Raw genomic sequence first — 26,500 nt, forward strand, 5'->3', positions numbered from 1 at the left:
CTTTGGTTGATCTCTTATCACCCCCAACCCTATTTTTAATTAAATTTATTTAAAAAAGTATTTTCCTACATTTTCTTGTTTATGGATTGTTTATAGATATTGAAAATTGCCTGTTTATGAATTGTTTATAGATATTGAAAATTTGAGTCATCTACTACCTGAAATTTGGGTTGGATATTGCCATTCAATTGACATGAACTAAGTGGTATTGAAGTAAAAGTTTTTCATTTTTGTATTTGCTAGTGACCCTTAGCAAAGTCATATATAAAGATTCATGTATCTGCCACAGCTTCTCTTCTGTGTGTGTATATGTTAATAAAAACACCTAGTAAGTTTGATTTTACATTTTTAATATGGGTGATATAAAGACTTGTATTGTTATTTTGCCAAAATATTATGCTAATATGTGTGTGTTTGTGTATAATCAGACTTCAAGTAGTGTGGACATTAATTTTAGGAAGGTGGCTTAAAACTACCCTTGATTTTTATTTTTTTTATTATTATTTTTAAATCTATTTTTATTGATTTCAGACAGGAAGGGAGAGGGAGAGAGAGAGATAGAAACATCAATGATGAGAATCATTGATCGGCTGCCTCCTACATGCCCCCTACTGGGGATGAGCCCACAACCCAGTCATATGCCCTTGACCAGAATCGAACCTGCGATCCTTCAGTCTGCAGGCCGATGTTCTATCCACTGAGCCACGCCGACTAAGGCTACCCTTGATTTTTATAACTGATAAACTAATAATTAATTATCAAAATGTATAAGTTTTTGATGTACACATATTTGGGGATTGGTAATATTTAGTCTGATTTTTCTAACATAATCTGCAAATTCATACTTCTTTCTTTGCTATCATCTGAGTAATAATAAAGATTATGACAATAATGAATTACTTATATATTTTTAAAAATTACAAATAGACTTAAAAAACTGCTCAGGACCAAAAGATCTTATTACCGAAATGATTTTTCTTAGCTGCTAATTTAAAAAAGGAGAGTGAGTGTTATTTTTACCTTGTGGTCATTATACATGACTTTAAAAATTGGATTTTATCACAGAGCACATAACATAATTATTAAAAAATTTATACTATTTAATTATATATTAACATTATAGATTCAAACTTTTAATCTAGCATTGCATAAGTCTTATGATACCTACAGATGATCATTCTTGTTGAGTTGCATTTGTGGTTTTGACTTCCCACAAAGTTTCTCCTTTCTTAAAATAGTACTACTCTGAAGCAATTAATTGAAAACAGTTTCTAAGTAAATGAACTGATGAATTCTGGCCAAAAAAACCATATCACATTAAAATTGTGATATGCTTATTTATTTATTTATTCATTTATTTATTGTCTAAAGATTTACATATGTCTCCTTTTTCCCGATTTACACACCCCTCCCCCAGCCATTCCCACCCCAGGGAAGCCCCCACTGTCCCAGTGTCTGTGTCCATTGGTCATGCTAATATGCATGCATACAAGTTGTGGCCCTGACTGGTGTGGCTCAATTGGTTGGAGCATTATCCTATGTACCGAAGGTTTGTGGGTTTAATTCTCTATCAGAGTACATGCCCATGTTGCGGGTTCAACCCCCAGTAGGAGTGCATGTGGTAGCGGTCCATGGATGTTTTATCTCTCATATCAGTGTTTCTCTCTCTCTCTCCTTCTTCCTTTCTCTCTCTCTCTCTCTCTCTCTCTCTCTCTCTATGAATACTTGTCCTCCAGTAAGGTTTAAAAATACATATATATTTTAAAAAAATAAAAGTGTTTTATCTTGAAAAGCTAATCCCCACTCCACAATCATTTCATACGTATTGTTTCAGTAGTTTAACTTGTAAACTTATTTTTAAAATAAACTTTATCTTGATTCTAGAAAATTGGTCAGTTTATTGATGAATAGTTGTACATATTCTTCCCAATAAAGACTGAAGGCATGGTTTTATGATCATTTTGTCAAATGCAGATATTTTTAATCCTTTTATTAAACTCAGTAAAAGATTACTTGTTTCTTTTCACTTCACTGGTAGGAATAGATGTGAGGCATTTTATTTGGGTTTCATGACTATATATTTTATCATTAAATGAATATATGAGAGCATTGCTGCTAAAAAATTAGTTGAGATTCATGAGATAAGCCATCCTAAATTATTATTTTTTTGCACTACTATGCTTTATTGTATCCCCTGTATTTCTCAAATCTGTAGTGTCTTTTTAGTATAAGGAAGTATACAGGATCAAGCAAAAGTAGATTTTCAGTTATTTATATGAAAAATTATACAATCTATAATAATCTATAATAATAAAAGCATAATATGCTAATTAGACCAGACATTCTTCCTTGCAGACAAAGCCACAGTGGGTGGGGGCTGAGGCAGAGGCAGCAAAGCCCCCCCCACACCCAACCCCCCACGCTGAGGCAGCGGCCAGGGGCTGGGGCCAAGGCCCTTGAACGAATTTTATGCGTCGGGCCTCTAGTCATTAATAAATAGTAATACAAGAATAAACTTACAACTGTAAACCTATTTTTGTCCCACCTTGTATATAAAAATGACATATATCATAACATATGTATGCTAATGTTTACATTTGTATGTGCATATAACTCAGTAAAAATAGACATGAAAAATATCATGATTTGTTTTTGAATCTGAAGATCATAATTTCTGTTGTTGAATGATCTTGGGAAAGTCACCCTCTGAATCTTTTATAATACTGTGATGTTATTATCACCTATTTGAAACTATTAAGTAACACGTTAAAGGACGTTAAGTAAGATAAAGTATTGAAATTCACTCGTCTGACTTAAGTATGACAGTAACAGATATTAATGCGGGATCTGTGTGTTTGGTATAGTTACCACCTATGGTAACTACCAAATACATATATTTTATCTATTAAATATATATTTTATTGATGATTGAGAGCCAATAAAATGTTCCTGGGTTTGGAGTTTTGGTTTTCAACTGTTCCATCATTTTTTTTTAAAATATATTTCATTGATTCTCCACAGAGAGGAAGGGAGAGAGACAGAGGGTTAGAAACATCGATGAGAGAGAGTCATCGATCAGCTGCCTCCTGCACATCTCCCACTGGGGACGTGCCCGCAACCCAGGCACATGCCCTTGACCGGAATCGAACCTGGGACCCTTCAGTCCGCAGGCCGACGCTCTATCCACTGAGCCAAACCGGTTTTGGCTGTTCCATCATTTTTGAAAACTTTAATTTTGTTTCTGAGCAACACAGTAGAAAAAAATCACATATATTGATATCAATATAAATATATTTAGTATATGAAATTATAAATATGTATGTGTATGTGAGAAGATTGCTCTAACTTGTAGGAAAAGGATGCTCATAACTTTAAGTTATGTGTTTTTTATTCAAATCTGCAGGTAAATAAACATAAAAAAGCTTCTTTTACATAGTAGTTTGCTTTGTTACATGGAGAGAGAAAGCATGCAGGCAAGTTAGCAATTGAACACAACTGAAAGCCAATTGTAAGTTATGACTTGTGAACATTTGGCACCTTGGATCTATTTTTTTTTTACAAGAGGTTTATTCTGTTGGTGTTAAACTTTTTAGACTTTACTTCTCCTGGTACTTGGACATTTCTTTGAAAGGTTAGCTGTAGAATGAATAAGAAAGCTTTCTTTAACTCTTACTTAATGGTAGCTACAAGGAATTTTATCCCCTTTCCACTATTGTACTTTGTTGTGAGTTGATTGTTTCAGATTGTAGGGATGATCTAAGTCAATGATAATTGAACTGACCTGTGATAATACCAGAGTACATTTTGTTCTTACTAAAAATGGGTTTGATTTCTGTCAATATGTAGTATTTGTATGACAGAAGGAGGACATTTAAGGGAAAGGAATTTATTGAAATAGTAGGTAATTGCATTCTTTCTTATATGTACTGGTGAATATATACATGTTTTATATTTACACACATAACTATACAACATAGACATGTCTTCTTGTTTTTAAAAATTTGTATCCAGTACATAATGAAATCAACAAATGAACCATCTACAAGATAAATGGTTCCCTTTAACTACTGGTATGATCAGTCATTTGGGTGAGAAAGTAGCTCATGGTTTATAGGAAAACACAACAATTTCATTTGGATTGGGTTTTAAGCAAGTCATTGTTTTGCTTGGAAAATGTGAAATCGGTGAATGGGCTTGTTCTTTTTGTAGAGAATTACAATAGCACACGGAAGCTTCTGAGTGCTTCTGACAGATGTGTTGGCGGTTTGCCACAAAGAGAAGGGTGCGGCCCTGACTGACAACTTGCAATTATATTATGATGAATGGTTCTGATGTGTGTTCAAGAAAAAACCACTTTCTAGAAAGTGAAAGTCATACATACGGTTCCTATAAAAAAATAAGCTCAAAAAAAGTATCATAACTTTCCTTTTATTTTAGCATTTTGGTGGGCTAACCAATTTGAGTGCTTCTCCTTTTACAGAGGTTCTGTTTTTGATAAATCAAAGACCAAATCCAAAATTTTTGTGGGGAAAACTAATTTGATACCGTTTTTGGCATCAAAATTACTTTATCTGCATTTTTGACATCCGCAAAGAAGTCTCTAACGCTTATACAAACACTTAAAATATAGACACATGTCCATAGTGTGGCCACTAGGATTACTGGAGTCAAGCATTCAAAAGGGAACTGCTCTTTTTTGATCAAGTCACTTCTCCTTCTTGATAGATTTTTTTGTTTGTTTTAACATTGAAAAACAATGCATTCAAACAACCATTGATGGATCGAAGCTTTGGATCATTTTGAAATTGTCTTTACCCTTTTCTGATGTAAGTTATCTTAAGAAAAATCTGAATATAGTATCATATGTAGATTTTTCAAGAGTTGGTATGCCTCATCAGTATAGAATTTCATTACTCAGTGATGAAGCTATAATGCATAAAATATGTATTGACTAAACTGGCATTTTTAGCTTCATAAATTAAGAAAAAATTGACTGATTTTTAAAAGTGAAATCAAATAAAAATGGAAAATTAGGTTTTGAATGTCTTTTATTGCATAATATTTAAATTGTGAAATTGTAAGTAACTTTCAGCACATAGACATATATCTTATTTGAAATACTGTTATTTTTAAAATGTAAGTTTTTATCTGATTCTCTGAGGAGGCCAAGGCATGCTATTTTTGCAGTTAGGGAGGGAACACCTACTGAAGACAGTTAGTAAGCAACATTGTAATTATGAAGATGAAATTCAAATACATGCTGTAATATTTAGCATTTGAAGGAATGTAGTCATAATAGCCAAAGTCTTCAGGAATAATCACATAAAAGTAAGGCACTAAATAATATTACTTAAAAAAGATAATCTAAAGTCTGGAGAGAGAAGAATTACTGACTTACCCTAAATTTCTCAAATTTATTAGGTTATTTTGTTTTGTACATGTTAATTTAAAATAGGCCATACAAAGCTTTGAAATAAACCAGAAAAAAGTTTTGAATGACTTTTAGTCTCCATTTACAGTATCCAGTTTTTGTCCTTTGGACTGTTTATCTCTAATTCCCTTTGTGACATTTAGGGTGTATCAACTGTGGTATTTTAATAGTGGGACATTTTCATTGTTACTGAAATAAATGAAATCTTTCATAGTGATAGAATGGTAATGTAAAAACCATGGCATTCCAGTGCAACAATTGGGAGTCCTGCAGTTTCATTGTAGATAGAACTTCTCAGAGAAAAAAAAAGACATTTACATGCGCGGTTTAGTGTCTTGCCACAGTTCACATTAGTCTTTCTGTGCTTTTTTTTCCCTCGATGGCACTAAGTCATCATTTACCCTTCAAACCTGTGTGTAGAAGAGCAAGAATGTGAAGTCTCAGTCAAATCGTGTTTTCTGTTTGGGTTTCTCTTTCTGAACTCCTTTGAATTTTCTTTACCTGGTCAGATTTAGGCCTGTATTCTAGCCTTATTTGACAATATATAAGAATTTGTTGTGATTCAAAACTTGAGCCTTTATTGATAAAATAGTTTGTAGTTTTTGTCTTCATTCTTGTTCAAGTTGTCTGTTTAAAACCTGTTATTTTCATCTATAGTTTTTCTTTTACCACTTAGATTCTCTCTCTCTCTCTCTCTCTCTCTCTCTCTCTCTCTCTCTCTCTCTTCAAACTCTAAACTTAGTGTTGGTGTTTTGGAGCCCCAATCTCTGTGCTTAATTTAGTTTTTACCTGGAAGAGAAGCATTCACCAACCATTTGCAGGTGCAAGTTTAGGCTTGTTCGAAATCTTGACATCTGAGCTCTGAGCTCTGAGTAATATCTTCTAGTACTGTGTAGTTTTGATCATATGGAGTTGTATTTGTGGGAGGAAATAGATTGTATTGTTTTATGTTTGTGCCATAGGTCATAATTATTGTAGTGTTTATAGGATAATAAACTCATTAGGCAATTATGTCTTGTTGAGGTATTTGAAACATTATTTGTTTTTATCTTGAAAACTCTCAGGTAGGTAATTAGATTTCACTTGGAATAGTTTATTTAAAAGGAAGTTATCTGGAATAAAAGTAAAACTATAAAATGAAAAACTGCATAATTTCTTTTAAAAATATTTTGTTCTTTGACATTTTAAAAATAAATGAGGCTAAACAGTAACAGAAAACAAGGTGAGTACGTCTTTCCTCTTAAATAATTGAGGTGAGGTGCCTAAAAATTTTATAATATTTGGGTAAAATTTTCCTGGACTGCTCATCATTGATCCCATCATTTTTTCCCGACTGACATTAGTCAAGGACTTTCTGTTTTACAAGGCACATGAGGAACTGGCTAAGTGGTTTTTATACATGCTCTCATTTAGTAGATACAGATACTATTATTATCTTTACTTTGCAAATGATAAAATTTATTTCATGAAGGTCACAAAGTTAATAATTTACAGAACCTATATTTGACACCGTGTTGAATAACTCCAAATCCAATGTGATTAACTATCATGCTATTTAGAAAGCTATGAGGAAAATCAGCTGTAAAGTGAGGTTCCACATCTCTCTTCCTCCAGCAGAGGGGGAAGAGGAAGATAAATCAATGTGGGTTTTCTTTTTCTACTCCTGATCCAAAGAAGATTTGGAGCCTTTGAGGCAGTTACTGCTTGAGGCTGAGGGATGAATGAAAGGTAGGTAGCCGATAAACAGAATGCACCTTTTGTTAAATACTTATGGAAGATGCCAGACTTTCTTAAGCAGTTCAATGTTCCCCTTTTGTCCTATTGGCCACTTTGTGGTAGATGCTGTTCACATAGTATCTTAATCAGCTCAGGTTGCCATCACAAAATACCATAGACTGGGTATTTTAATAGAAATTTATTTCTCACTGTTCTGGAGAGCTCAATTCTTGGCTTGCAGATGTCCATCTTCTCATTTTGTCCTTACATGGTGTGGAGAGAGAGGGAGGGAAGGAGAAGGAAAGGGGGGAGGAAGGGAGAAAAACTCTGGTGTTCCTTCATTTTAAGGACCCTAATCCCATAATGAGGGTCCCAAACTTATGACCACATCTAAACCCAATTAACTCTCAAAGGCCCCATCTTCAAATACTGTCACATTGGGATTAGGGCATTAATATATTTACTAGAGGCCAGGTGCACAAAATTCATGCATGGGCGGGGGACGAGGGGGTGTCCCTCAGCCCGGCCTGCACCCTCTCCAATCCGGGACCCCTCAGGGGATGTCAGACTGCCTCTCACAATCTAGGACCACTGGCTCCTAACTGCTCGCCTGCCTGATTGCCCCTAACCCCTCTGCCTGCCTGCCTGATCACCCCTAACCACCTCTGCCTGCCTGCCTGATTGCCCCTAACTGCTCCCCTACCAGCCTGATCACCCCTAACTACTCCCCTGCTGGCTTGATTGCCCCTAACCACCTCTGCCTCACCCCGCACCCGGGACCCAGGATTCCCTCCACTGGCTGGCCGCAGGCACCCGGGACCTGGGCTTCCCTCCCTCTGGCCGGCCACAGGCACCCAGGACCCAGGCCAGCTTCATCTGGGCTGGCCGCAGCCACAGGCACCGGGACCGCGGGGCAGGTGGCTTGTCCCTCTCCCAGGCTGCAGCCACAGGCGCTGCGGGGCATGAGGATTGTCCCTTTCCCAGGCCGCAGGCACAGGTGCAGCTGCTGGCATCTGGGACCATGGGGCGGGTGGCTTGTCCCTCTCCCGGGCCGCAGCCTGGCTGGTCCCCATTACTTCTCGAGCTCATTTGTGCCTGGCTAGTCCCCATTCCTCTCTCCCCAGTGTTGAGTGTCTGAGCCATTACGGCGTGATGGTGTGATGACCATTTGCATATTATCTCTTTATTATATAGGATTTGGGGGCACACATTTCAGTCCATGGCACACAGTCAGCTCATATGCCTTAGGTGCTTTGCCTTAGAACTAGGATTTTGTAGTAACAGTGATTAACATTTAGTTTCTCTTATAAAGTGTTGAACATTTATAGCTCAGACTAAACTATCTTTTACTAAGGCAACCACTCTGTGTAAAACTAAGTATTTCTCAGATGTTCTCTCATTTAGTTTTTGCAACAAATGAGGAAATTGAGGCTGTTATGCTTCAGGTAGCATGACTATTCAGTGGTGAAACTTACATTAGTTGGGAATGCTTTAGGCTGCCAGTATCAACAACAAAACAAAATATTTAACCACCTTAGCTTAAAGAAATAGGTGTTTAATTTTTACACACAACAAGTCTGAATGGAGTGTCTGGTGTTGGTACAGGAGGTTAACAATGTCAGGACTTGACATGTATTCCTGCAATTCTTCTGGATTTCCTTTCATCAGGGCAGCCCCTCATTCTGATAATGGAAGCAGAGGGTGGTGCATGGCAGAGAATTATACCCTGTGTATCTCTTTTAAGAAAAAGCAAAGTGAGAAACTATTTCCCAGAGCCCCATAGCAGGCTACCTCCTTTGTCTCATGATCTAGAACTCAATCACGTGGCCAATGGCCCTAGCTGTAAAGGAGACGAGCAAAGCAAATGTTTGCTCCAGCAGCCTCTCTAGTGAAAAGCAGGTGAAGGAGAAAGGGGCTCTGGGTGGCTTTTGAGTTGCCAAACAACAGTTGGGTTAGGACTACAATTCTAGCTTAGTTCTTTTGATTCATCTTGCTACCTCTCTGGTGGAGTTTTTAACTTTGCTGACGGAGGACTTACAGTTTTGAAAATCTGAGGAGTCATATTTTAGTGTCCTTTCAGAATTTTGAGTGACTTTCAGAAAATATTAGAAAAAGTTTAGTAAACATTAACTTAGTAGTTAAGAGCATAGGCTCTGGACTCAAATTGCCTGGGTTAGAAACCCATTTCTATTACATATTAGCTGTTGGGGAAGTTTCTTTCTTTCTTTTGTTTTTATATTTAATATTATTTTGTGTTAGTTTCAGGTGTATAGCATACTGGTTAGATAATTCTATACTTTACAAAGTGTTCCCCCTGATATTTCCAGTACCTAACTGGCACCATACATAGTTATTATAATACTAGAGGCCTGGTGCACAAATTCATGCATGGGTGGGGTCCCTAGGCCTGGCCGGTGACCAGGGCTGATCGGGGTCATCTTGCCCAGTCCTGATTAGGGCCGAGCAGATTGGGTTTGGATCAATTGGGGCCTGCTGGCTGGGAGAAGGGGCGGGGGGAGGGACCACGGGAGGTTGGCTGGCCAGGGGGAGGGATCGGGGGAGGTTAGCCAGCTGGCCAGGGGGAGGGACTGCAGGAGGTAGTCCAGCCGGCCAGGGGGAGGGACACGAGGGAAGGGACTGCGGGAGGTTGGCTGGCTGGTCGGGGGGAGGGACTGGCCAGAAGGAGGGACTGTGAGAGGTTGGCTGGCAACAGGCTGTGGGAGGGCACTGAGCATCTGCCTCCTGGTGGTCAGTGCGTGTCATAGCGACTGGTCGACCGGTCGTTCTGTCATAATGGTCACTTAGGCTTTTATATATATACATTATTGACTATATTTTCTATGCTGTACTTTGCATCCCCCACCACCCCTCTGGCAACCATCAGTCTGTTCTCTGTATCTGTGAGTTTGTTTCTATCTTATTTGTGTTTTTAAATATTGTTCTTTAGATTCCATGTATAAGTGAAATTATATGGTATTTGTCTTTCTCTGACTGACTTATTTCACTTAGCACAATACTCTCTAGACCTGTCCATGTTGTTGCAAATGGTACCATTTTGTTCTTTTTTATGGCTGAGTAATATTCCTTTGTATATATGTACTACAGCTTTTTTATGGGGAAGTTTCTTAACTCCACTGGACTCATACCACAGACTTGTCTATATTAATGGAATCCTTGAATTTAAAGCACTTATTAGTTTGATGTATAGCATATTAAGTCAAGTGCTACCATATTAAGTACTGCATAACTGTTAGTTGTTATCACCACTATGGGTAGAAATAGAGTAAAAGTCTACCAGAAAACTACACATAGTCATGAAATAGAATAGGAACCAACTTATATTTTTTTACATTGTCTGAGAAAGTATTTACTGCCTTCTGTGAGGCAAGCCAAGACAATGCATACAATGATTTTAGGTAATAACAAGAAACTGGATACATTTTCAAAGAAAGTAAAATACATATTTGGTGTCCTTGCATAGCTTATCACTGCTTCTCCAACCCTATTGCTGACTCTGGCTGCTCTTGCTGAAATGTCCCATTTTCTCAAATTACATTTGCCTCCATTCTACTCACAAACAGACTTTTAATGTACATGGTCTTAGGTGATAAGAAGAAAAAGACCTAATTATTTGATTAAAATAATTCATAATACAAGGTTAATGATCAGTTGCCCTAAGGTGTTTTGTTCTAAGGTTGAGCTTATACATTGCAAGAATCCTTACTTTGTGTAATGTATAAGGATAGAAAAAGAGGGAGAGAATGGAAAATACTTGTTACTTAGTGTTTTTAAAAAATATTATAGTATGAGAAATGGTATCTCTTTGTAGTTTTGATTTGCATTTTCCTAATGACTGATGATATTGAGCATCTTCTTATGTGGCCATTAGTCATTTGTACATCTTCTCTGGAGAAATGTCTATTCCTTTCCCCCATTTTAAAATTAGCTTTTTTGTCTTTTTGTTGTTGAGTTGTAGGTGTATTTTATATATTATTAGTATTAAGTCCTTATCATGTTTATGGGTTATTTCCTAACCTTTAAAAAATACATATACTCTAGTCCATGGGTGCGGTACATCCGGCCTGTGGGTTTGGTTTGGCTCTGCCAAGGCAACTGCAGGCAGGACTCAAAATTCAATAAACCTAAAAGCTTTTTTTTCATAGCAACATAAATTTACATTAAATAAATTATAATAACTGAATGAGGTTATAAACATCCAAATGGCCCTTGGCAGGAAAAAGGTTCCCCACCCTGCTCTAGTCCTATACTATGCAGCTTACCTGTAGAGGAATGCTAGAGGCATTTTCACTAAGATTAGGAACAAGACCAGGATGCTTGTTATCACCATCAGATAATACAATGGTATGCCTGAAAATACCTAGAGAATCAATGACAAAAATAACTGAAACAATAAACTAATTTAATGTTTTCATGTGGTAAAATTAATATACAACAATCATTTTATTAGTATATACAATGATACAACTAATCAAAGAATATAATGGAAAGTAGAGAAAATTCAATTTGCAGTAGCAACAAAGAAGATTAAATATTTAGGAATAAATTTAAAAAGAAGTGTACAAATTGATATGAAGAAAGATTTAAAATACAAACTCCTAAAAGACGGAAAAGTACACCTGAATATATGCAGAAATATCTCTGTTGGTGGATAGGATAACTAAAGAAGTCATTTTTTTCATAAAATAACATGTAAATTTAACACATTCCCAGTACTATCAAGCTTTTGGAAGGGAGCTAGACAAGTTGATACTTTAGTTCATATGGATAAACAAATATGCAAGAATAGCCAGGAATATACTTAAAAACTACAAGGATATATGTGTGGGAAAAACCTACTAAATATTAAACCAAAATATAAAATAATGTAGTAATAGCAAATGAATAAACAGACCACTGGAATAGAATTGAAAGTCCATATATAAACCCAGGTATCTATGGAAGTTTGGTATATAATGAAGTTAGCACTTCAAATCACTAGAGTATAGATGGACTTTTAAAATATTTTGGGCTGGGACAACCAGATAGCTATTTGATAAAAACAACAACAAAAAACAGACCTATATTTAGTACAATAAAAAAGAATAAATGGATAAACTTCAAATGGATCGGGGACCTAAGGGTTTAAAAAATGAAAATATATACTATACCATAACAGGAATTCCTCTTGAATCTTGGTGTGAGGAAAGTCTTTATAACTGACTCAAAATACAGAGATAAAGAAAAAAGAGTTCTAGATTTGAATACGTAAAAGTATAAGTCAACATCATATACCTGCTTATATCATTCACTGAACTCACAGTATGATTTCTGTGGAATTCCTGTCAACAGTGCATAATCTGAATCTAACCATGGGGATACATTAGAGAAAAACTGAAAAACATTCTACAAAATAACTAACTGGTCAAGGTTATGAAAGACAAAGAAAGGAGCAGTTGCCCGGCCGGTGTTGTTCAGTGGTTGTGTTGACCCATGAACCAGGAGGTCATTGTTCAATTCCCGGTTAGGGCACATGCCTGGGTTTTGGGCTCAATCCCCAGTGGGGGTCATGCAGGAGGCAGCAGATCAATGATTCTCATCATTGATGTTTCTATCTCTATCTCCCTATTCCTTCCTCTCTCTAAAGTCAATTGGGAAAAAAAAAGGAGCAGTTCCAGTTTAAAGAAGAGCAATTCTGTTCTGATATTCTGCAATTCCTAGAAATGCCAAGTGTGCAGTGGCTGTTACTTAAAGACTTTAAGGAAGCAAATACACAAACTCCCAGGTGCTCAGGGATCACCCTTCCTCCATATTTGACGAGCAGCTTACTTGGAGGTATATCAAAGTCATTTTCAATGGCTCAGAGTAGTTTCTCTCAAAGTTTAAAACAGGAAGCAAAGAATGCTTTCCATTTCTATAGTATGATTGAGACTATGAGTAGCTGAAAGTAATTACTCTTGGAAATTTTACTTTGGTCAGGAAGGCAATGGGAGTGATTATAGGGTTCAGTTAGTATTGGGATCCAGAAGTTACATCTTGGAGAACTCTATGGGTCCTTGGGAAGTGAAAATTAGGATAAAATCAAGGCTATTCTTAGTTATTTCAACTCTTGTTGGAGAGGTAAAGCTTAAAGGTCATTATCATCATTGTTATTTTATTACTGTTACTACCCTTTAAGGAATCCACCTGAAACAAAACCCGTAATCATCAAAATATTTAATTTTCTTGCAAATTTTTGTTTTGGATTTTGAGAACATCTTACAAAGACGAAGGCAGATGAGTGTGAGGGGAGAAAGTCACCTGTAAATGGATAACTTGATAAGACTTATGTGAATTTTGAGACTGGATTCGATGTTAAGGAGTTAGAAACTGATTGCAGTGAATCTTCTTTTTCAACAACTAATTACTTAGCCGTTTGAGACTCTTACATAAAATTCAGGAAAAACCTAGAAATATTTCTCTGCACTTCGATCTTCTTAATGCATCAATGATCTGACCATAGGATGTTACCACAGTTTTTCTTCCTATGGTGAGTCACCAACAGTAAAGGCACAATCTGCATATTTGAAGCACCTGGATGTAAAATATAGCTTTATGTGTAAGGTACTATGTTGCCTGCAAATGCAATGACTCTAAAGATTGTACAGCCACAGATACTATCATCCTTATGACGGTTTGTTGAATGGTGTGCAGCTACCTCCCTTCTTTAAACATTACACTTTTGTTTGTGGCTGTAGCTAATGATTACAGAACTTGTACTCTGAGACATTGTCTCTTTGCTTTCAGAGAGAACACTTTTAGACTGGCCTTGTTATTTTTGTTTGTTTAGCCTTGTCACATTTCAGCTTAGGCTTCAGGCATTGCAAGAGTATTTTCTGCCCATCTGAGTGGTAATTGTCTTCCTCACTTCAGCTCAGTATCTGGCCTATGTGTATATATTTTTCATTTTAAAATTTGGGTATTATTGAAATATAACATGGTATTAGTTTAAGGTGTACACTGTGTTGATTTGATATCCTGTATAATAAAAGGCTAATATGCAAATCGACCAAATGGCAGAATGACCGGTCGCTATGATGCGCCCTGACCACCAGGGGGCAGATGAGCTCCCACAGGGAGAGCGATGCTCAGCCAGAAGCCAGGCTGACAGCTGGTAAGTGCAGTGGCAGTGGCAGGAGCCTCTCCTGGCTCCGCGGCAGTGTTAAAGACCCCTCGGGGGATGTGTGACTGCTGGCTTAGGCCCGCCGGGAGTGGGCCTAAGCCAGCAGTTGGACATCCCTGGAGGTGTCCCAGAATGCAAGAGGGCACAGGAGGCCGGGTTGAGGACTCCCCCCCCCCCACAGTGCACGAATGTCGTGCACCAGGCTTCTAGTGTTTATATATTACAGTATGATTACCAGCATACCTCTGTCACATTACATGATGATCTTATGTGTGTGTGGGCAGTGAGAATAATTAAGATCTAGTTAGAAACTTTGAAGTTTATAGTATGGCATTGTTGACTACAATTACAATGCTGTTCATTAGATCTCCAGAACTTTACTTACTAGTTGCAAGTTTTATTCAGACCAACAGATGTACATAATCTTTTTGAATACTGAGAACTGACTGATTTTAGAACTGTATTGTTGATAAGCTTGACTTGCCATTTAATTATAAGAAATTGTTAAGTAACCACATTTGATGTTCATAGTAGGGTCAAAACATATAGACACATACTATTATCAGCTTTCATTTTAGTTGATAGCTGTATTCCCTCTGACACCACTAATTGTTGTCTAGTTTGAATAGAAGATAGAGAGGCATATGAAGTTCATCTTTAAGCTATGCATGGGGCTGTTGAAAGAGCCTTCGTTCTCTATGCGATCAAGAGAATTGGTCAGTGTTTGGACTTTCACAGAATAATACTTAGTTGAGAATTTGCTACCATTTTTCCTGTTTCCTCTCAAAATAATGAAAAAGGGTGACATATTTAAGCTATAATTTTTCTTTCTGTGACTACAACTGTTTTCTTTTTTGAGAGCATAATTTTAGGTTTTATTCTCCTTTCACTCAAAATATCAACATTGAAAATAAGGTTAAAATGATTTAAAAAAAAGAATTTGTGTTTAGGTAGAGGTTTTCAAAATGCTGATGATTTCTTAATTTATTGCCCTTGCTGTGAGAGAAATGATTCTTCTAAAGACTCATGGCCTTGCCCAGCCTGCATGGCTCAGTGATGGAGTGTCAACCCATGAACCAGGAGATCATGGTTTGATTCCCGGACAGGGCACATACCCGGGTTGCAGGCTCGATCCCCATTGTAAGGAGTGCAGGAGACAGCTGATCAATGGTTCTCTCGTCATTGATGGTTCTGTATCTCTCTCCCTCTCATTTTCTCTCTTAAATCAATAAAATTATATTAAAAATAAATAAAGATTAATGGCTTTAATCATCTTGCTTTGATCTTAACAAGCTGATTATCATTTATCTGTGGGTCACTTTTTCATATAAAGGATAGTATTCCATTATTGAGAAGAACTACACTAAACTCCAGGTTTGATAGCAGAATCCCAAATGGAGCATTTCCTGTTGAAGTGATGGGCTTAATGAGTGTCCTGAATCTGCCACCTTAAATTGCATCTTCCCCTAAGGTGTCCTTATTTGAATCTTTAGTTCTACCAGTACATTAGACATTAGGGAACTGTGATTCCCTTGAAAATATTTTCTTTGGTGTCTTAAGTGTAGGCAAGGCATGCTGATGTATTAAAAAAAGAGAACTGAAATCTATGGCAGCACAAAAGGTAAATAATTACAGATAATAGATACAGTAGTAAAATTGTGTTTATACTACTATTTACTTGTCCTTGGGATCCTAGTAAGATTTACTGTACCTTATATCCTCTCATCATTCATTCTCATTGATTTACATATTTTTACTTAGTGCCTTCTATATTCCAATGGCTATGCTGTACACTAAAGATATTCTAGTGAGCAGGATAGATATATTTCTTGGCTTCATAGAACTTATAGTCTGATAGGATTGATGATGAAGTTATAATAGCATATGTTGAAAGTCATGCTTTGGGTAACATAGGATTTCAATAGTCTACTGAAGACATTCTTGAGGAGAAATGGCTTTTAAATTGTTACCGAATGAAAAGGAGTTAGTAAAAGAAAGTAGTGGAATGTTTCAGACAGGGTAAAGAGCACATGTAAATGTCACAGGAAAGACAGTTGGGCAGGTAGCTTTCGGTTCTTTGTGGGAACGGAAAGGATTTCAGTACGGAGCAGAAAGAAAAGAATAGGCAGTGGTGAGAACACCTAGAGAGGTAAGTGGGTTCCAGAACCATTTAAGTCATTTAAAGGAATTTAGGTTTTATTCTAAGGGTAAATGTTTGGAGAATTTAAAATAAAATGTTAGAGAAACTTTGTGCCTTTCCTGTATTTCTTCATTCCTACTTCTGTAAAAACTTGTTTTTTCATAATAGTCACATGGAAGGTGTCATCTTACTTCTAACTGCAGGAGCTAAAAAGTCTGTCCTTTTTTGGGGGGCGGGCAGGGTGGAGACAAAGATACATGCATTTTTCAGATACTCTGGGATCTTATAATTTTATTTCTGTTTTTGTTCTGGGGAATCTGGCTTTTCCATACACAAATGCCAGATGACCTCTTTTTTATTTACGGAAAGTTGTATTTGTCACTGAAGTAGTCTGTTCTACATTTCACCTTTACAAGTAGAGAATTAACTAATATTATATGGTATCTAATATATGTTTTGTAAGAATTAGCCTGAGTATAGGGTAATAATTATGTATTTTAAAATATTTTATTTAAATAGACCATGCTTGTGGTAAAATGTACACTCTTAAGTGTACCTCTTGATAAACTTTTATATATGTGCACACTTATGGTAATCATCATCATCCTTAGCAAGATAAAGAACATTTCCAGTGTCCTAGAAGGCTCCTTCATTCTCCCTCCCAATTATAAATTCCAGAAGATAATCACTATTCTTTCCTGCACCATAGATTCATTCATTTTGTTTGTTTTTGAATTTTGTATAAATGAAATTATAAAGCTACATCTGTGTGTTTTTTTTCCCATTCAATATAATGTCATTGTTACAGGTAGTAGTTTGTTTTATTTGTTGCTGTGTAGCATCATATCTCTATTGAAGAGGTGGTATTTAATGTAGGCATTGCAGAATGAGCATCAAGAAGGGTGGGGAGATATTCTGGTCAGGAGGATGTCATGAGCGAAGGTGTGGAAGTGAAACAGCACAAAGTATGTACAAGTGAGATACATTTGGTGTTCTCAATTGAACGGAATGAACAGCTATGGGAGGCTGGGTGAAGGTGGAGAGATTGAGAGAAAAAAAGAAAAAACTCATGGACAGGGACAACAGTGGTGATTGTCAGGGAGAAGGGAGTTGGGAGAGTGGAGGATGGTATAAGGGGGAGAAAGGATGGAGACTTGAGTTGGAGTGGTGAACACAAAATACAGTGTACAGATGATGTATTGTAGAATTGTGCACCTGAAACCTGTACAATTTTGTTAACCAGTGTTATCTCAATGTATTCAATGTCAAAGGTAAAAAAGAATAATAAGGAGATGAATCACTAGGGCCAGATTATGTAGGGCCCTTAAGACCTTGCTTTAAAGTGATCTTTATGGAATGTCAATACATAAATAAAAGAGATAAGAAGGGATAGTTTATCAGTAAAAACTTATTTTATAATTTCATTTTATAGCATTAAATATAAAGTCCTTTAACTAGAGCAATGAAGCTGTTTTGATAAACACAAAACTGAAACCCATGCTTGTTGATCTTAGATAGGAGTTTTTGTTGCTGTGGGTGTGTGTGTTTTATGAGCCTCAGTTTCCACTTTATTTCTGATGTCTTTTCTTTAGGCTGTTTCACTTTAAAAAATCCTAATTCAGCCCTAGCCAATTTGGCTCAATGGACAGAGCATCAGCCTGTGGACTGAAGGGTCACGGGTTCGATTTCATCAAGGGCACATGCCTGGGTTGCTGGCACGGTCCCCAGTAGGGTGCCTGCAGGAGGCAGCTGATCAATGATTCTCTATCATCATTGATGTTTCTATCTCTCTCTCCTTCTACCTTCCTCTCTGAAATCAATAAAAATATATTTTAAAAAAATCCTAATTCAGATAGCTAAATAATTGTAAATAGCAGCCCTATAAGTGTTTACTTACAGTCATTGCATATTTTCAATAAAGCAAAATATTTACTTCACTGTTTTAACCTGGTAGTAATAAATGTTTTAAACTGGGAGTACAAGTTAATGCGTTGGTGGTTTCCAGAGTTAAATTTGAAACATAACACATTTGTCTGTGTATGACAGCTTTTGTTATGATTTTCTATTGTTTATTTTTTTAACTTGTAACTGGCAGAAACCCAACTCAAACTAGCTTAAGCAAAAACAGGAATATATGGGCTTACATTACCAAGAAGCCCAGAAGCAGAATTTGGTTTTAATTATTTTTGGATGTAAGTGTGCTAACACAATGTAAAGATTTTTTTCTCTATCTTATCTTACTTTATGTGCCAGGGACCATGGCCATGGCCCACATGCTTTTTGCTTCCAACCTGAGAGGCTTTTCAGATCGTTCCTGGGTCAAATTCCTCTTTGTTTTCCTGGGAGGAGCAATAGGAGGCAGGCAGCAGTGTCTGTGATTGACAACTTGCATCACAACAACAGTAGCACTCAGAAATATCCCCCCACAAACAAACAAACAAACAAACAACAACAAAAAACAAAAACAACAAAAAGGAATATAGAACACAGTGGCCACACACAAATTATTTTTTTCACTGCCCAAAACAGTTGTTAGTTTTTTTAAAGGAGTTAAGCATGCATCTGAAAAAGTAAAAATGAATTCAAGCACTTGTAGAACTCAAAGAGCAGTGTTTTATATATGTTAATTGTTTGAATACTTTGGCCTTTGGCAATGGAGCAGCAGAAAATAGGATCACGAGAGGGTAGGGTGTCATGATGAGTAATATTTCAGCAATATGGACAGCTATAGTCTCTAATAGGACATTTTACTCCATTGAACTTGTGGTGAATTTGAACGTGTTGTGGGCAATAAGCTACAGTGAAAAACCAAGGTTTCAGGCTGCACGTTTACTTCTTGTACATGAAGATAAAATCTAATTTGGAAGGAATTACTTTTTGGGTTTAACAGTATTTTTAAGTAGCATCTTAACTGTTCCTTAACAGATGATATTCAGGAAAGGCAAGCCCTTAGTGCAAACGAGATAAAGCATTATGGGAAGGAATATGGAGGAGCAGTGTAATGGAGTGTGTATGGGAGAATAGGCTGTTGAACACTACTGACTTTTACTGAAATATCTTGAGTTTTTAGCACCCTTCTCCAAAGAACTAGAGTGCTTCCCTCCATATCTGAAGTGGAGACTATAAAACTGATGTTCAAATAATAATTTAAGTAGTCATTTCAGTAGAACTAGCAATGAACCGGCGTCAGGGCTCTGTCACCAACTGTTGGACCTTGAGCAAGGCAGATGCCTTTTTTTGACTATTTCCTCATTTCTGAAATGGGTGCGTTGGTCTCTGCAATCAGCTAAGTCTCTCAGCTACAGCAGTAGGCCACAAGCCTCTGAATCACCTGCTGGGTGTTTCACTCTTTTTCTATACTGGCATGGGGCAGCTGCTACCAATTAGCATTTGTACTCCGATGGATATGGGAGATGAATTTCGTTTTGAATAATCCCTCGGATATTGTTCTAGGTGCTAAGTAGCCTGGGAAAGCAGATGAAAGAGATATATCTTTTATCTGTATCTATATAACAATGTGAATTCCATGAGTGTTTGTTTTTTTTTTTTTCTTATTTTTTTAATATTTTTTTTTATTTTTTTATTATTTTTTTAATATTTTTTTATTTTTCTGTTTGTTAAGCCTCAGTTTTTAGAAGTCCCTATAAAAAATTATCAAAGACTTTGGTAGATAAAAACAGTGCAAAGAGATATTGCACCTAATGTGATGATGTTGCATCTGTATTTCTGGCAGATTTCAAATGTGAGGCTTTTTCTCCCTTATAAAAATGCCAAAATCTTGTATCTAATAGTTCTAATGACATTTCAATAGCTCTCTCTCTCTCTCTCTCTCTCTCTCTCTCTCTCTCTCTCTCTCTCCTATCTAGTAAAGTGGTTGTGGAATTACATTTTTCCTGGAAGGAATATATCTGATTTAATGACCAAATTGTTTTAAGGCAGCACAACAGAATTTCACAAGAACTAAATCTATTTCTTCATACCGATCATGCATGTTTTACTCAAGCATTGAGTCATTAGCATGTTTATAATGGTTCTAATTTAGCACAACATTTTCTGAATTTTATCCTTGAGTCATTTACAAATTGTTCATATTGAATAAACAAAGGAAACAGATTGCATTTTATACTTAGTAATTTATCTGAAAGAAGAGGGGAGGGTTAATTGTTTTAAAGTTTTGGTCTGTTTGGGGAAGTAAGCCTGCTTTTTTCATTGCTAGGCATAAATGCCATTTCTCATCTTTTTGGGGATTGAGGGAGGGGGCTATGGAGGAGTAAAATGAAAAATTAGGACCAGGACAAGATTGGCCACTCCCAGAGGGGAGTGTGGAGCAAAAGGGGAGCTGGCACGAGATTATCCAAAACAGTTGGTGCATTCCTTAATGATCAAGTGCTTGAGAAGTCCAGCTCTTCCTGGCAGAGCATCTGTGTTGATGTTTATATCATTCCCTGCTGTATGGGAAAGGCATGCTTTCTCTTGCTGCTTGGCTAAAAATAGGGTGGAATATAGCATTGTATGAGATATTTTAAGATAGCAAAAACATTTAAGAGGTTAAAGGTTCGACTTTTGGATCAGAAAAGATCAGTGATACAACTTGTGTTGTTCCTTGCAGACTGCATTTTATCTAGGGTTTGTCAGTGATTCGCACTCTTGGTTAGGCAAGTTATTCTAGTTTCATTTGGTGCAGTCTGAAAAACCCACTCTGCTGGCTTTTCTGTCAGCTTCCCAGCATGAAGGGCAGGCCTGAAAACAGCCTCTATTTATACCCCCTTGTTCGTATTTGGAAAATCAGTTGTTTCACTGGAGAGGGGGGGAAAGAGAGGAGAGCACAAGCAGTTGTCAGGGAGTGTGCTTTATACGTTATCGTGACTTCAAAATAAAACTGGCACATTTTAGTGTCTAATTATTTTTAGTGAGCTTGGAGGGTTTTAATTAAAATTTAAGAGTGCTCTTCAAGCTCTCCAAGCTCCAATTTTATCCCACTGTATTCTGAAGCACTTATCACTGTGGAAATATGTACAGTAACTGGCTTGTGCATCTCTGTTTCCTAAGGAAAAATGTGGGATGGGATGATCAGCAAGGATATAAATATATATTGTCAGATTACTTGTAAACCAAGGTCAAGGGTACTTTTGACAAGTTATTATTCTTGGATACAGAGAAAAATTATTGCGTTTGAAATGTATAATTCCTATGGTAAAAATAAATGAATTGTTTCAATATTTTCTTAAAAGAGTTAATAAAGCAGTAGGAAATCTGCACAGAGGAGCAGCAGCCATTATTTTTTCTCACTAAAATACTTTAAAGATATTTTCTATATCATGTTTCTAATGGCTTAGCATTTGAGGTAAATGGAATAATAAGTGGTTGCTCACAGGTCAGTTGTTTTAAAGTACAATGATTTTTTCCATTTTTTTCTATTCCCCATGATTTAGTTTTAGTGATGATTTTTAAAAAAATGTACTCTCTTTGACCCACTTGAAATATCTTTATTTTGTGCAGAATAAGTGTTAATACGGCCTCGACTTTGTTTACTAGAAATCATTTTAAATTGTTTTTAAAATACTACACAGATTAGAAAATAAATATCCCACATACTTTCACTTTGAATTTCTCTTGTACTGTAAAATTAATTATTAGCATGAAAAGCACTCTTGACCCATATGGACTGAAACCTAGTTGATTAGGAAGCAGAAACATTGCTTTGCAATCGTTATGCAGGATATTTATGAAAAATTAGTTCTGAATTGCCTTTCCTTGTTCCCTAGGAAAAGTTTCTTTAAAAATTTAAATTTGCAAAGAAAAAGAAAAAAAAACAAACAAAAGCTATGCAACTGAAAATTAATTTATAATGTATCAAAACCTTTTACATCTTTGATTTAAATATAAGGGAAATCCCAGGTCCAGCTCTTGATTTTCCATAGTCCTTTTTAAATACTTTATTTACAAAAATGAGATAAATATAATAAAATTCTGTATTTTATTGACTATGTATTGGCTTTGGAGGCTAATTCTTTCAAAGTAAGATGAATTAAATTTGACATTTTCCACTTTTATACTGAGGTGTAGCTTACATTCATTTTTAATATGTACATATTATGGTGACTTTTTTAAATACCATAATGTTACAGTTCTTTATCTTAATTTCCAAAAGGTATATAGCTCCTCTCCTATGTCTTAGCTGAAGACAACTCAGTCAAAACACTGAAATTTGAATAGTCAAAGTTAGATCATGAAATAAGCTGTATATTGTCTTATTGATTTGAGGACTATGGCACCACCATACATTTTTTTAGCTGCTTTCAATTTAATCATGTAAAGCACATTTATCTGAATAAATAATCCAAGAATATCTGGGTGATGTTCAGTACCTTTCTGCCATTTGGAACCCTGACTGACTGGTGAGCTACAGCCACTCTGCATGCTCCTTCCTACTCTTACACGATGCAAACTGGAGCTCTTTACGTATTTGACCTCTTAGGATTTTGCATCTGTACTTGGGGCAAAGTCTGATCTGACCAATTGCCTCTGTAAAGCTGGTGTCCTATTAATGTAGTGAAGCATGTAGTACAAGGAGATGAATACTTACTTTTAATTTCCACCCTTACCTGGATATTGTTTGAGTGGGGAATCTTAAATTTTTAAAATATAAACTATTTAAAAATTAAAATAAGTTTTTATGTATATGTTTATTACACATTTCCTCATTTCAAGTCAGAAACCTCTCGGTGGTGACAGTCCTCTGCTTAGGTAGTATTTGTTAACAACCTGAATTTTTTGGTCCTTTTATCCCTTCCTCTTTGGCTTTCCATTACAGTATGGAGTGAGCTTAGTACTAATTGTGGTAGCTCTTAGAAGTTTGGCAGTCAGATAATTAGGTGAGAAGCTGGGAGTTTGTCAAGAGATTCTTCAGTGTTTTGAATCTCTCTAGAATCTCTGTGCATTGAGATTAAATGCTGATAAGGTTTTATTTAGTGAGTTGTATGTCTTGTCCTATAGATAAAGGCCATCAGTAGTTGTTATTACATATTTTCATGAACTATAATAGAGTTATGCAAAGGCTGCTTTATGTCCCCCCTCAGCTTCTTCTACTGAAACAGGAACTATATGGCTAGATTAATTTATCATTATAGTGAGAATTAATTTTCCAACAGGAATGTGAAATGCTTTGAAGTTATTAACCATTTTATTAATGAGTAGCTTTTATGTAAAGCTGTGTCCACATGGTTTGATTTATGTTGGAAGTGTGTTTTCCTGTTGTCCATATAGTTCTATTTTTCTCCCATGGAGTTTAAGCATTCTTTTCCTGGAGCTCAGAAAGATTTCAGGTCTATTTATAGAAATGAGAGACATATTTTTATGTTTTACATTTATTGTGTTTCTAATACTAGTTTATGAACTTGCTGTGAGTTTGTGATCATTACTAGAAAATTGGGCTTTTGTCTTTTACGATTACAATATATGCTCTCAACTCAAATTTTAATCAAACAAGTTATGTTTTAGCATTTGTATCAGTGATTAGCAGTTTAGTGTATTGTTATAACATGTATGAAAGGGCAATAAAAAAAAGTAACAGAACTGGGTAGGATAGAAAGTTGAACATGTTGTGTTGACTATTCTTATCCATGATCTGATGTTATATCAATATATCTCAGACATTTAAACCCTATTTGCAAAATGTAATCTCTGATAGGCACGGCTTTGAAGATTGGCTTCATAATTTTCAAGACTCAGTGTTATCTTTTTTATGACTTCAGCAAAAATACAAAATATGTATAGACCAAAGTACACATCTTGTTTCTGAATTTAAAAATAAATGTAGCAAGAAACCATTTTGGAAATTAAATACAGACTGAACATATGGGTATGCATGTAGGCCCTATTGGAAGGTCACTCAGAATCCAGTTTTTAATCACAGCGGTAGGTCACTCGTTGAAGCCTAAGACAATTTTAATGGGAAAGAATGGAAAGGAAGAAGGAGGGAAGTAAAGAAGGGAAGAAGTAAAGGAAGGGGCAGGGAGCTTTCTCTTAATAGAATCAAGCTGGCTTCTATTTAGAAAGAACTTTAGCTTCTGTGATAGCACGCTAGTACTGTTGTTCTTCATCAGGCATTTCAGGATGCACTGATCTGGATTCCATCCATTCCTTGATTGATTGATCATGTCATGAACAAATGTTAATTGTTTTTGCCAATACGTTCTAATTGTGCAGTAGTCTTCTCATCTCTAACCCCGGGCTTGCTGTCTTTTTCTAAAGCTTATCTAGTTTCTAAAACCCTTTAGATCCATCTTGACCTTACTGTCATTCTGAAAAATTCAAGGAGGATTTAGAAGTTGGAAGAAAAAAAAAAGAAAGGAAAAAATGCTAAAGAGAAAGGTACTGATAGGGAGAGGAGAAGCATTTGGATACCAAGTAACAATTTAAATATAATTTAAAAAGAAGTTATCAGAATTTGACACTTGGAATGTTAAAGTTTAATGGGAGTATGCTTCACACTAAGGTTTAGTATTTAAGTCTGCATTCTCTTTTGGAAATATGTCTTATTTGTTAAGATTTGAGGCTCAAAAGATACATGTAAATAGTTGCAAGCAGTAGCGTCAGTTTCAGATTCATCTGAGTATAGAGATAAAAGAGCGCATTGAGGAAAATGTGCTAATTATTAGAATATTCTGGTTTAAATTTCTGTAACCTTTATGAATCTTTATAGAAACAAGTGTAATCACTCCCTGTAATCTAGTGTGCTACTTAGAAATGCAGCAGGGAAAAATGTTTAAATAAGTATTTTCTTGAAGAGAATATATACTTCTCTTTTTATACAAGAGAATGGTAGTAGCAGTTTTCATTATATGGACTTTATTTTCTTTGCATTTTGCCATAAATGGGTATTTTATGAAAGTTGCTGTATTTTTTTTTAAGAACACATGGTTACAGGTTGATTGATGTTTTCTCCCTTTAAGAATTGTCATTCTTCTGTGAGTAGCACATGAATTTTGCTTGGAATTAAAACATAATCACCTGGATTAAAAGGAATATTTTCTAAACTTAAACCTGTAGAAAAGGGCCCCTTGTTCTGTCTTATCAGTCTAAGAAATGCTAAATGCTGACTGAATATTGATATAATTATAATTGTAATACCAATACAAGTTTATTGAGCATTATATTCTTAGGAATAGTTTAAATAATCTGGTAAAAAATTAGTTGTGTTATTTTATAATACAGTAATATAATTGTTTATATCCTAAGGTTAAAACAACAAAAAATAGCTTTGATCATTTTTAAGTGATAGAGTTTCTTCATAAACTAGCTTTTTGGATTTGTAATATTTTAATACTTATAAAATGAAAAATATATGTAATATCTTGAATCCTTACTTTTTTTATTTTAACAGATTCCTCTTGCATGGAAAAACTACTATCAAAAGATTGGAAGGAAAAAATGGAAAGACTAAATACCAGTGAACTTCTTGGAGAAATTAAAGGTACAATATATAAAATATAAAATAAATCAATGTGGAGATGTTATTTTGTATAACAATACATTTGCTGATCGTCTGTACCCTAACATTAATTTCTTACTTCTAATATTTGTTAATGTATGAGAGGTAAATGTATAGTATGTCCTTGAACTTTTATTCTTTTTAATGTTTACAGAATGAAATTTTTGGCCTCTCTTTTTATTATTCTATAACATATAGATGATAGGATAAATTGTTTTTAATTTACTTAACTAAAAAGTATTAAAATAAAAAATGTCATATCAAAGATGATGAACAAATTAAATTAAATACAATTTTAGTCTTTCCTCTTAAGTCATAATGTAATAGCTTTATTTATGAATCTAAGTCAATACTTTGAAAGGGTCAACTGTAGCACCTATAAAAAAAGAGTTTATAGAATTTGCTGTACATAATGGTTTATGGGTGGGTTCTGAGGCCTGTGTACTGGTTCAAATCCTGGCCCTGCCATTTACTAGATAATTGACTTTGGGCAAGTCACTGTCTTCTTTATGTTTTGAATTCCTAGGATCTAAAATGGGGATAATAATAGTATCTACCTCA

General features: G+C 35.7%; 1 protein-coding gene across 2 annotated transcripts in view; it reads left to right on the forward strand.

The window, feature by feature from the left end:
• Window positions 1–26,500, forward strand: part of SOX6 (SRY-box 6) — a 458,732-nt gene that overhangs the window by 191,184 nt on the left and 241,048 nt on the right. For both annotated transcript variants that reach the window (XM_006093837.3, XM_023758148.1), the window contains exon 4: window positions 25,832–25,921. In XM_006093837.3, coding sequence (XP_006093899.1) covers window positions 25,832–25,921 — 90 coding nt within the window. The remainder of the gene's footprint in view (window positions 1–25,831; window positions 25,922–26,500) is intronic.

This window comes from Myotis lucifugus, unplaced genomic scaffold (assembly GCF_000147115.1).
Source record: "Myotis lucifugus unplaced genomic scaffold, Myoluc2.0 scaffold_124, whole genome shotgun sequence".
NCBI classification, from domain to species: domain Eukaryota; kingdom Metazoa; phylum Chordata; class Mammalia; order Chiroptera; family Vespertilionidae; genus Myotis; species Myotis lucifugus.